Genomic DNA, 13,097 nt, shown 5'->3' with positions numbered 1-13,097 from the left:
AATCAGTCTCAGTCAACTTCTGAGCTTTCTCTCTGTTCCCCAGCCTAGCCTCCCGCAGCTCTCAAGGGGAAGAGGAGTTGTTCAGTTGTATGCGAGATTCCACGCTGTCCTTTAGCAGAGTTGGTGTTCAGTGCATTGGTTTTAAGTGGCACATTTCTGTGTTCAGCTTACATTCATGCATCTTTCATGAAGAAAGCAGCAGCTGAAATTCATACCCCCAGTATAGAGCACGTTCCCTCTAGCAGCGTGGGCTCTTCAATTATTTATCAGTTCCTTTCCAGGGGAGGGATTGTCAAACCTGAGAATGCAGTGTAGCTGTAGGTATTGCTGGTGGCCCGCATAATGTGCAAATGCGATCAGGTCAACCGGGCTTTCGGATGCTGCGCTGGAAGGAGACAAAATTCTGCAGACAGCTGAAATTGCCTTTTCCCAGGAAGCACTTGGAAGGGGCATTCAGCCAAAGCGTTGGTCTGTAGCACGTGATTTTTTCCCTTCTTTTGGGGCATTGCTAAAAATAAGCTGTTACTTTAACATTTTAATACCAGCATGGTAAAATAGAATTTATTTTTTAAGTATTCGCAAGTCCATTATTGTGATGAATTTTTACAAAATTAAATGCAACTCTCTCTTAATTAAATCTAAGTTCTTCATTTACTGTAATCTGTGAAAATTTAAATAAATACAACTCTGGTATATGTCTTACTGCCAAAGTATGAGGAAAGGCAAACCACTTGTTCAATAAAAGCCATTATCTAAGTGCCTAAGGTAAGCATTTGAGAGCAGTGTCCCTTCTGTCGCTGTTTATTCAGCTAATTTGCTCAGCATTTATTTCACTCATCTTAGGAAACTGAGGACAAAGAAGCAGAAAATTTGCTCTTTTTTGACCGTTTTTGCTTACGCTGTATGAATAACATGAAAGGATTAAATCTATTACTTCTAAAATCTTTAATTTCTTGAATCTTGAATTCTAAAATCTAGAATTACAGAATCACAGAATAATGGGGGTTGGAAGGGACCTCTGGAGACCATCCAGTCCAACCCCCGCCAGAGCAGGGTCACCCAGAGCAGATCGCACAGGAACGCGTCCAGGCGAGTTCTGAATATCTCCAGAGAAGGAGATTCCACAACCTCTCTGGGCAGCCTCTTCCAGTGCTCTGCCACCCTCAAAGTGAAGAAGCTCCTCCTCACGTTGAGATGGAACTTCCTATGACCAAGTTTGTGCCTGTTACCTCTCGTCCTGTCACTGGGCACCACTGAAAAAAGACTGGCCCCATCCTCCTGGCACCCACCCCTGAAGTATTCATAAGCATTGATAAGATCCCCCTCAGTCTTCTCTTCTCCAGACTAACAAGACCCAAGTCCCTCAGCCTTTCCTCATAAGAAGGATGTTCCAGTCCCCTCATCATCTTCTCAGCCCTTTTCTGTACCCTCTTCAGCAGTTCCCTGTCCTTCTCGATCCAGGGAGCCCAGAATGGGACACAGGACTCCAGATGCGATTACTTCTAAAACCTTGATTAGTACTTCTTCTGTTCAGTGTAGCAAGTTTAAATACGTATAGCGTGTTTTGCTGAAACTTTCTTGTCTGTGTACTGCAATAAAGGGAATTCAAGTTAACTAATGACTTCATAATTCTTGGTACGCATGTTAATTGAAGTCAGGTTCCATCTGCATAGAGCTTATGAATATGATGAATAAAAATTACCTAGCAAAGGAAATATCATAGAATCATTTAGGTTGGAAAAGACCTTTCAGATCATCGAGTCCAACCATTAACGTAGCACTGCCAAGTCCACCACTAAACCCTGTCCCTAAGTGCCTCATCCACACATCTTTTAAATACCTCCAGGGACGGTGACTCCACCACCTCCCTGGGCAGCCTGTTCCAGTGTCTGACAATGCTTTTGGTGAAGAAATTTTTCCTAATATCCAATGTAAAACTCCCATGGCACAACTTGAGGCCACTTCCTCTTGTCCTATCACTAGTTACATGGGAGAAGAGACCAGCACCCACCTCACCACAACCCCCTTTCAGGTAGTTGGAGAGAGCGATGAGGTCTCCCCTCAGCCTCCTCTTCTCCAGACTGAACAACCCCAGCTCCCTCAGCCGCTCCTCATCAGACTTGTGCTCCAGACCCCTCACCAGCTCCGTCGCCCTTCTCTGGACACGCTCCAGCACCTCAACGTCCTTCTTGGAGTGAGGGGCCCAAAACTGAACACAGCATTCGAGGTGCGGCCTCACCAGTGCCGAGTACAGGGGCACGATCACCTCCCTACTCCTGCTGCCCACACCATTTCTGATACAGGCCAGGATGCCGTTGGCCTTCTTGGCCACCTGGGCACACTGCTGGCTCATATTCAGCCGGCTGTCGACCAACACCCCCAGGTCCTTTTCTGTGGGGCAGCTTTCCAGCCACTTGTCCCCAAGCCTGGAGCGTTGCATGGGGTTGTTGTGACCCAAGTGCAGGACCCGGCACTTGGCCTTGTTGAACCTCATACAATTGGCCTCAGCCCATCGATCCAGCCTGTCCAGGTCCCTCTGCAGAGCCTTCCCACCCTCCAGCAAATCAACACTCCCGCCCAACTTGGTGTCGTCTGCGAACTTACTGAGAGTGCATTCGATCCCCTCATCCAGATCATTGATAAAGATATTAAACAAGACCGGCCCCAAAACTGAGCCCTGGGGAGCCCCACTTGTGACCGGCCGCCAACTGGATTTCACTCCATTCACCACAACCCTTTGGGCCCGGCCATCCAGCCAGTTTTTTACCCAGCGAAGAGTGCACCCGTCCAAGCCATGAGCAGTGAGTTTCTCCAGGAGAATGCTGTGGGAAACAGTGTCAAAGGCTTTTCTAAAGTCTTGGTAGACTATATCCACAGCCTTTTCCTTGGCCCCTAGGCAGGTCACCTTGTCACGGAAGGAGATCAGGTCAGTCAGGCAGGACCTGCCTTTCATAAACCTTTGCTGACTGGGCCTGATCGCCTGGTTGTTCTGTACGTGCTGCATGATGGCACTCAAGATGATCTGCTCCATAATCTCCCCAGCACTGAGGTCAGGCTGACAGGCCTGTAGTTAAATGATATGGATCACTCCAAGCTCTTAACACGATGACAAAGGTAAAAAATGAAGAATCTAAATGCCTTGGAAGCAGTAAATTAGCTTAAATGATCATAGACGCTCTTAAATTTCAAGAAAGACTGTATCGTCCAGTAAGTTAGCATATTTAAATGTTATCAACTGCTATGAATCCCCTGGTGTTATAACAAAAAATAAAAATTATTTAAGCCTTGCTTGCTGATTTATGGTAGAATTTGATATAGATCAGCCTGTTCCATGGAGGGCTCAAGCTCTGCCCTGACTACTCCCCTGGGCAGAGTAGTGTGGTGTGGTTTATATAAGGCAGATGAGTTACTTGCTCTTTAAATTTGCTTACTTTCTTGATAGCTCCGAAGTTATCATGTCTATGAAACTATATTGTCAATAGTATATGCATGTAGAGACTGAATACCATTGCTTTATACAAATGTTTGTCTTCCCACAGGGATTTTATTCTGTAAATTATGTAGTATATTTCCTTTTGTGCTTTTTACTCTAATGGGATCTTTCTGCAGTGAGCATATGCGTTGTCAAACATGGAATTAGAAATTCACCATGGTTATTGATGCTAAACTACAAAAATATTTGCCATACTAGAAAGCTTAAATGTACTTTGAGGATAAGGCAGTTATAAAAGCAAAAGCCTTTGCAGTTTGGAGGAAACCTGGAGTTCCTCTTGTGTCTCCTCCTGTCTGGGTGGTGGTGCAGCTTGGCAGCCCGTGGCACCGGCGGACCCCGCTTTAACAGGCACTGTGCAGTGCCGTGAGTCATCAGACGTGTCTCAGCACAAGCTGTCCCTGCTTCCTGTGCCATCTAGTACGTAGGCAGTGGGAGAGGGAGGATTGATGCTTTCAGGCACTGAACCTCATGACTTTTGACTCCAGAATTGGGTGTGTAAACCGACTCATGTGCCCCTCGCTCAGAGCCTCCCCGGGAGGCAGGCAGGGTGCCGGTGGTGCGAGCCTGGCCAGCGACAGTGCCCAGCCTGCTGCATCTGAGCAGAGGGAAAGGAGCTTTGGTACAGGATTTGTACCGTGGAGCGGGACGGTGGCCACAGGCAGCTCTAGTCTTGGCCAGGGGATCCTGAAGCATGTTTCTGCAGAAATGGATGGTGTGTTAGCCTGCGGCTGGGGGCCATCGCAGAGCTGGGTCTGCCGGGCGGATGGGTGAGGAGGCTGGTGCTGGATCCGCTGTGGGTGAGCCTTTGGAGCTGGCCATGCCTGTACGGTCTCAGCGTAATGCGTGTGGTTATTGATCTCTTCTCGTTGCCATCCGGGCTATCGGGAGGAGTGTCCCATGACCATTTGCAATTGATTTTTTGCCTTTTAAGCCAGCACTTCCCCTCCACTGAGGTTTTTGCCTGGATTCTGTTGGAAATGTGGAAGGGGAAGGACTGAATTAAGCTACCATAGTTTACATTAGTGAAGCCAACTCACTGTTTTGCACATTTGAAATGACTGGAGTGTCTGTCCCCCATCTGTGGGGCAGCAGCTGAAGGCAGAGGGGCAGTGACTTCTAAAATTTCACTGAGATGACAGGTTGTGCTCATTCACCTACCCCGACAGTAAAAAGAAAATTATTGTGAGGTTTTGCATCAGCTGGGTACTACTCACAGAGGGACTTCTTTAGCACAGGGAAAAAATAAAAGATCAGAATGAATGGGTTGCACAACTGTTCTCCGCAGGAGTTGATACTGTTCTCCAAATGCAACTGGCGATGCCATGTCTGAAAATCACACATTAGTGATTTATGGCTGAGTACAGCTCACAAAACAAATCACTTTCTTACACACAGACTTTATGGATTAACGTACTTCTGCTACTGCTTCCGCTCCTCTTTGTGCTTCTGTATTTAAGCTGAATGCCGTGAGAGGGACCGAAGCTCCTGTTTATTTCATTGCTGCGGGTAGAGTGCTGACACAAGATCTCACTGCACCCTGTGAACACAGGGATCTGTTACAATGACCCTTCCTGCTCAGACCCAGCTTGTTTTCCTTTCTTCAGAGGGAGACGTTGCTACGACAGCTGGAGACGAATCAGCTGGATATTGATGCAACTTTGGAGGAGCTGTCAGTGCAGCAAGAGACAGAAGATCAAAACTACGAACTGTATGTCATTGAGCCATCTTTTCTAACTGTTTTGTTGCAGTCTAGGTGTCACATGAATGTCGGGCAGCCCCAGCTATGGCATGTGGCCAGACTGAAGGGTCCAGGGAGTGACATTTAGGGTTTCTTTGCATCTTGTAAAATGTCACTTTTAAGTGGCACCACCTGAAATAAAGCATGCGCTTGGGGATCCCTGTGAAAGGGTCTGGTTCCTACAGGCCCATGATTTACGGGAGGGCAGTGGAGGTGGAGCTGAACAGCACACCTGGAGGCAGCACATGCTGAAGGGCTTGTAGATAACTATGTTGCAGCCTCTGATGCTGAAAGGGGATATTTTCCATCTCTCTACTGCTCAGCGCACAGGTTGGTTCCTCTTCTGGCTATTGCATTGCTTTGTATTGTGTGTCTTACAATTGGCAGACAGTAATAGCAACAACATTGTTGTCTTTTGCTCCCTTTGAATACTTCAGACGACTCAGCGCATTTCTGGTTTGAAATAGTGGCTAGTTCCTGCTGCCTTGTGTTTGTTCAGTGCCCTGTCTGTTTGCTTGCTGCTTGAAATGAGCGTTTGCCAGATTTAGCCCTGCGAAGTCAGTACATCTGTAGCACAGTGAACAGGAATCTCTTCAGATATGTATGTTATTGACAAATGTGTCTCGTGAATTCCCATTGCGAGGTCTTTATTGCAGTGATGTGCAAGCCAGAAAAGCTAACCCTAGAATGAATTGGAAAAAGATTCTTTACAGGCAGCTTTATTTGGAAGTTGGAATCGATGATTATGAAATATGCATGCACAGCCATTTTGACAAGCATTTTTCAGACCAAGTTTCAAGTTCTATAACCTTGGTCAGTGTGTTTTTCTTCGAGAGCACTGAAAAACCCCATATACACACAAAGCAGGACTGTTTCCAGAGTGTTCACCTCATTCCTTTCCTTAGGGACTGGTTAGTCTCCTCGTACCTTCAGCAATTCTCTTGATATCCCTACTCAAAGGACTGGGCTGTGTGGGCTGTGCTGTCAGATTGTTTTCCAGTTTTTTTATTTATACTGCATCAGTAATGGGAAGATACTTAAAGGAATCAAGAGCTGCCAGAGCTGTTCCAAACTTAGACTGGAAGATCTTGCTACTTAGTCACCTCTCACCCTTATACCAGCTTTAGCATTTACTGGAGCCTCGCATGTGCCAATTCAGCTCACAAATCCAGCAGAAAACTATCTTCTGCCATATCTACTTTTGGGTTAATCTGAGTTGGGCTGGCTCTGAGAAGCATCTGCTTAACACCAGAACTTAAAGGAAGCAGCAGCGGTATAGTGCTAACAGAGGTGGGATGGCAAGACCTCCTAGTTCCAGCAATGGATATTAGACTGGATCATCCCACCCAGCGTAACCACACCAACGTACACCATTTTATAACATTGGCGTGCTTCCACTGCCAGAGAGTACCTTTTCTAGGTACACGCTCCTGCAGAAATACTATGATTACTAAAGAATATCATTTGCAATGTGGTAGCGTCCAGAATCCAGGGCCAGACTGGTCACGTTGCTCTAGGCACTGCGCACTAACAAGTCAAAAGGTACGTTCTTGCCTTTTGCAAGCTCAGAGGAGCTTTTGGTGCAGTCAGTGGTGGCTAGCATCACCTCAATAGAAGCCCCTGAGTCATCTGCAGAAACTCCAAAGCCAGATAAACATTTGGCCCGTGTGTCAGTGCCCTGTCATTTTCCAAAGCACAGGAAGAACAGGAGGTGGGGTGCGTGCACCTGAAGATGCCCACCGCCCGGCCAGGCAGAGTAGCTGCCCTTCTCCAGCGCTGCAGGACAGCACGCTGCAGCAAAGTGCTGCTGCTCAGCTGCTGGGGAGGGCTTGCACTGCAGGTGCCTAATTGCACTATTAGGCTGCATAATTGGCTTAACATGGCATAAGAAATACCTTAGCCATGGTACCTGACAAAAGGGGAGTTGCTAAAATATTAAAAGCAAGACTTTTCTTTAGGAGTCTGGTTTAGCAAATAAAGTGGCATTTTTCTGCAGCTGGCCAACTTCTGCTTTCACTCCAGCTACTGCACATTTATGTCTCTGTACTGAGATCAATGTTCTTTGCTTTCAGAAAATAACGCTTCTTTATAGAAAGGTCTTTAAAATATTCCTGGATGCTTCCTGGCATGAGCCACTGATCCCAAAAGAAAAGCTTGTGTCACGTCTGAGTACTTTGATCACACTGACTAAAATAGAGCGCTATTTTAGGATTTTTGAGGTTTTTCTCTGCACCCCAGGTAGAAACAAAGAGTCTGATTGTTTCAGTGGCACCTCTCTGAAACAGATGAGCTGCAAAGGGGTTACTTCAACCCCAGGGTTGAAAGGTATACTCTTCTTACATTCATTTTTTTATCCCTGCCAGAGCTCTTCAGGCTCAAGTCCTTTAGCCAAAGTTCCAATTTAAAGAAATAACCACACTCATATGGCAGGGAACTCAGGTTTGGGTAAAGTTCCGATTCTTAGTAAACAGTTTAGGTTGGTGAATGGAGTATCTGTGGACACAATGACAGTACATGGTGGGAATTAGAGCTTGCAGTTGTGAGGCAGGTCTGCAGTGCTCATTATTAGGGCTTGGGAAAGTCCTTGCATCCATGTTTGTCAGATGCCCATTGTTTTGGGATTATCATGTTTAACATGCTACTGTGGTGGATGTCAAAATGGGCACCTGGTGCATTGTTCTCTGACACTCGCCTTGTTGCATACAGCATGTGCGCTGGTGCAGTGTGACTTGTTGACCCTTGGCAGATGTGAAGCCCTTGTGCTGGTTGCTTCAATTTAGACAGTACTTGGAATTCTGCTGGTGGTCACCACGAATTGCGCAGCAAGGGGAGGTGTCTGCATGCATTTGGGGCTGCAGGCCATGGCGTGGCTGCTGCAGCACCTCCTCCAAGGCAATTCCTGCTGTGCTGCCATAAAATCAGACTGTGGAGCAAGGCGAGGTGACAGTGCTAGGACATCTCGGTTATTTCATTCACCCCTGTGCACATCTAGTAGCTGCTCTGTCACAATGACCGATGCTAAATTTGGATGGGTGAGAACAGAAAGAGAACAAGAACCCTTCCTCCTGCTGCGGCTGGGTACCCAAGGACAAAACGTCATTGCTCCAGAATGTGGATCCCAGAGAAAACACGAGGTGGCACACAACACTGCCTCATCCGCCTTATGTAAGCCATCCCTTGGCAGCCACTGGCTGGGCTTTGCTTCTGTAAGACACATTTAGATGCTTCCAGCTCTTTCCCTGTGCTTAGTCTCCTCTCTGCTTGCCACACCTCTTGCTCTGGTACTTTCCCTGTGGTTTCTCAGATTTTATGTTTTCAATGCAGCTAGAAACACATTTCGGCTCTTTTTGAGTTCCTGAATTCTTATTAAGCAAACAGCAATGACTTCTTTTACTGTGTTCTGAATTTGTACTTAATCTGCTCGATTTTTCTGTCTTTAATTGTACCCAGCTTATCTTCTGTCACAAGGAAAACTTTTTTATGCTCAGCGTGCCTGTTCCCTCACTGAATGGTACACATTGAGAAATAGTTTTTGGGAAATTGTGGAAGCTCTTCCTGCATAGTCATCTTTTTCAGGAATAAGCTGCTGCGGAAACATTTGCAAAAGTTAATAAGAAGCAGATTTAATGTATGGTTTTCATGAGCTTTTATGTTTGGCTGCTTTTTTTCTAGTATTAATCTTTTTTTAATATCAAAAGATATTTAATTTCAAGGGTTAAGTAAGCAACTTTCTTTGAATTAACCTTTTTTTTTCCCTAGGGTTTAATATAAGTTAGTCAAAAGGAATACTTAAGTTATTCTTTGTGAGAAATCCCATCTTCTTTCACACTCCGTTTTGAGAAGCCTCAGGAAATAGTCATCTATAAACCACTGTGTGATTGTTTGATTTGTAAGCATGTGAAGTCCAACTTCTTCACAAGAATTGTTCGTAAGAAATGAGCTTTCAGATCATTTACTCCTTGTGTTTAAGAGCTCTTAAGCAAACTGTTAGTCAGGCTTTGTAAAAATATATTCAAAGCAGTTGAACTTCAGATTATCTGAGATACTGTATGATCCAAGCTACAACTTCTGCAGCGGCTGGACCTGTCCCAGGTTTGCCATGTGACAGAAGTCCTTCTGGGTACTTCCCCAGCGGTGCCATACGGCTTTCATCTGCATCATCAGGTCATCCTGGATAGCCAGGTGCTGCTGTCCAGCTAGGGAAGATCATAGAATCATTTAGGTTGGAAAGGACCTTTAAGATCATCGAGTCCAACTGTAAACCTAACACTGCCAAGTCCACCACTAAACCATGTCCCTAAGCGCCTCATCCACACGTCTTTTAAATTCCTCCAGGGATGGTGACTCCACCACCTCCCTGGGCAGCCTCTTCCAATGCCTGACAACCCTTTCGGTGAAGAAATTTTTCCTAATATCCCATCTAAACCTCCCATGGCACAACTTGAGGCCATTCCCTCTCGTCCTATGGGTGATGGACTGGTGACTGCAGAAAGGCATTTGCACTCTCCTGATGAGGACTCTTCTTTTGGGAGACATGCTCCCTGCATTAGACAGCTTTATTCACTACAAAGTCATTGATTAGGTTTTCGGGTTTTATTTGCTTGTTTGTTTTTTCTGCATTGAGCACAGCTCATATTTTTGCGAAGACCGTGGTGCTGAGTAACACCAGCACTGTCTGGCAGGAGAACCTCCTGCTAGAGCTGTTCTCCCATATCTTCAGCTGTATTGAAGTACAGGTCTGGAATCATACCGCCTAAAGGCTGAATTACCAGTTAGGAAAGTAAAAACACTTTTGCTTTCTCTTCTCCCTACTCCACCTTTATCGTTTCTGCTTGCTGTGAATCACTGTTGCCATCAGACAGATCAGGAGCCGGTGTGTACTAGATGGGACTCTAGGTCATGTTTTTTATGTGGGGCGGCATTAAGGATTAATTGTGACTAAGCCTATCATCATCGATCTTGCTAGAGAAGTGGAGAACATGGAACGTGTCCCATGTATTGTGGAGGGGGGATTATCCTGCTGCATCCATTTTGTGTCAAGTGGAAAACCTGAGGAGCTTTTGGGGAGGGGCTGTACTCTCCAAGGCCTGGGCAGTAGGATTCAACCCCACTTGGCAATTGGTTTCACATTCAGCGACCTGGGCTTAGGGGGGAATCAGGTTCAGTACCTTTAATGAGCCCAAACCAAACACATGGAAATCTAACCCTTAGTAACCCCAGTTAAATTGATGTCACACAGCCGATTAATCTTCATTTTCACAATTAATAAAATAACCCAAAGCCTTTCTTGCCACATGAAATACACTTGAAAAATTGATCACAGCACGTTAGAAACGGGAGCCAAAAAGCTTCAGGCTGCTCCCGTCTTCAATGGTAAATGAACATGAGTACTGACAATTTTAGGAACTGTGAGGCTAACAAGTACTTTTGTGCTTTTTTTTGTTTGCTCTGGGAGCAGAGCAACAGTAACCTCAGGCCCTGATGAATTTCTGGTACCGCAGAGCATGTTCATCTTTAAAATTCCATAAAAGTCTCCTCTTGTGAGCTGGTCCAACTGACAGTGAATTATTCAGGCGTTTTGAGGATGTGGACTTGTTACTTGGTCTGAAATGGAAGGATTGAAAGGCAAACAAGGAGCCCGTGTGGGTGAGGACAGATAACCCATCTGGACTTACGTGGCACGTTTGCTGTTTCTGTATCCCAACTGAGCAAGTGTACTCAGGTCACAGCATGAGTTCATCTTGTGCTTTCATAGGACCTGGTCTGCTACACCTTGTGTGGACATGAAGCTGCTTGTTTCACAGTAAGATTTTGAGTGAGTCCTTCTGCGAGGGACTGACAGAAAGGATAGAACAAGGAACACAGTGGCCAGATTGTACAGAATATGAAAGAAAAAACAGACACGTGGCAGGTTTGGCCTGGTGTGTTCCCAAAACAGCCACGCTTGTGCCTCTGAAGAGTGTGTGTAAAGACAGAGAAAGCATTCATGCATTATGTAGTATTTTCGAAGTGTGGAGGATGCTTAGACACCTCCACCCTGGAAATTACTGAGAGCTTGCTGGCAGCATTTTCATCTATGCTGTTTTTCCACCCACCTCTTTCACGGAAGAAGATATGAATATGAAAGCTCAGCAGAGCTGCTTTATGCAGCCCATGTAAAACCAGTATCAGACCATCCTTATTACCCTGGTGTCACGGCATACGGCACAGAGCTTGGCCCACGTGTCTCGTTGGAGATGAGGAAGGTGACACGAAGCTCACGTGCCACAGCTCTCCTTGGTGCGGTGCTGGGGTAAGAGCCTGTGTTGTGCTGTCCCCAAATAACCATTGTATCTTTCTACTAAAAATAACTTGCTGTCTCTTGTTCTTTTGCCCTTCACATAATGTAGGTGAGCAAGGCATGGGAGCACAGGTGTAGAAGCCTGCGTGTGTGTTACTCTCCAGACTAGCTGAGCTGGAGGGAAGGATGACACTCTTTATACTTCAGTTATGTAGCATTTTTTCCCTCCAGCTCTTAAAATTCCTGTGTTTCTGCAGGAGAAACAGGTGGTAGTTGCAGCCCTCTCTCCCTCTGAAGCTGGCTACTTGCCCGGAACGAAGCAGGTTGTTTCCAAAATGGGCAGCTTTGGTAGTACAAGTACAGTAAATCTTCAAATACCCTGATATTGTAAAGAGTGTCCTGCGCTTTGTTGGGTCCAGCTTTAAGTACTCTTTGAGCTTCATATTCTGTATCCTAAAATAACTATATACATACTTTGTGTGTACTTCATACAGCATCCTTGTGTCTTAGGCTTCAGTGTACAATCGTCTTATCCTACCTGAGTCCCCCAGTGGCCTTGATAGTAGGACCCAGCATCCTGATCAGAGACTCAGGGGCTGTTTGGTTCTGTTTTCATGTAGCATTGGTGATTTAGGTGCTCACACAGGCAGTCAGAGAGTTCAGCTCAGCCAGGAGAGCAGGCAGTGCTGGCATCAGTATCTTGGATGCTGGATGCAGCAGTGACTGAGCTTGCAGGCCTTCCAGCCAGGATCGCTGTTGCTATAAACAGGAACAGGGGTGCATGTAGATCAGCTGGGATTAATCTCTCTTCACATGTGGGAGGCAGGAGTCTTTAACCCTGAGTAGTGCTTGGGAGGAGGAGGAATCAGTACCACAAAGCAGAGTTATTCAGTCATCCTGCTTTCAGCTCGCCGGGAGCCTTGAATCAAAGCTCGGAGGGGAGGGATGACAGAATTTAGCCCTCAGTGCTTCTGGCATGGATCTGTGGAACCGCACATCCTGTGCAGGCAAGTCTCATGGATGGCTTTTCAGGCCATTGCAATTCATTTGGCTTTGTGGATTCAGAGCATCCGCTTTGTTGGACAAGGGCTGAATTGCAGGTACGCTTGGTTTATCTTTCCCTCGCCACAGATGCCTTGCGTCATCTGCTTTGAGGGACGCTGAATGGCATGTATGGTGACACCCTGCTCAAGAAGGGAGTGATGTGCCATTGCTTGGCCCTGCAGCGCAGTGACAGAGATGCATTGAATATACACTGTTATATTCTTGCGGTGTGTGTGATGCATTGTGCACCTTCCAAACAAACCTGATGTAGTCTCCACAGAGCTCAGTGCAAGAGTTAAGCTCCTTTATGTTTTCTCTTTGGTGCATGACAAATCATGCATCATTTTCAGTGGAATGTGTTGTCACACAGCTCACCCCAACTACTGGTCCCCTGGGAGGGAGGATGCTGGGATGGATGCTTTGTCGCACGCTCTGATCTCAGCTCTGCCAGGAGCTTGTTTTGTTGTAGCCAGTCTGCTGGGTGGAATAAGCACATAAGCCTTGCCCCCAATCCTGGTGGAAGCATCAGTGAGGCTACCACA

At 46.2% G+C, this 13,097-nt stretch overlaps 1 protein-coding gene across 2 annotated transcripts in view; it reads left to right on the top strand.

The window, feature by feature from the left end:
* RABL6 (RAB, member RAS oncogene family like 6) overlaps positions 1-13,097 on the top strand; it is a 61,933-nt gene that overhangs the window by 26,461 nt on the left and 22,375 nt on the right. For both annotated transcript variants that reach the window (XM_059828693.1, XM_059828694.1), the window contains one exon: positions 5,098-5,201. In XM_059828693.1, coding sequence (XP_059684676.1) covers positions 5,098-5,201 — 104 coding nt within the window. The remainder of the gene's footprint in view (positions 1-5,097; positions 5,202-13,097) is intronic.

The sequence above is a fragment of the Gavia stellata genome, chromosome 24, assembly GCF_030936135.1.
Source record: "Gavia stellata isolate bGavSte3 chromosome 24, bGavSte3.hap2, whole genome shotgun sequence".
Lineage (NCBI taxonomy): Eukaryota > Metazoa > Chordata > Aves > Gaviiformes > Gaviidae > Gavia > Gavia stellata.
The sequence above is the reverse complement of the archived record's forward strand: the minus strand, read 5'-3'. Positions and strand labels throughout refer to the sequence as shown.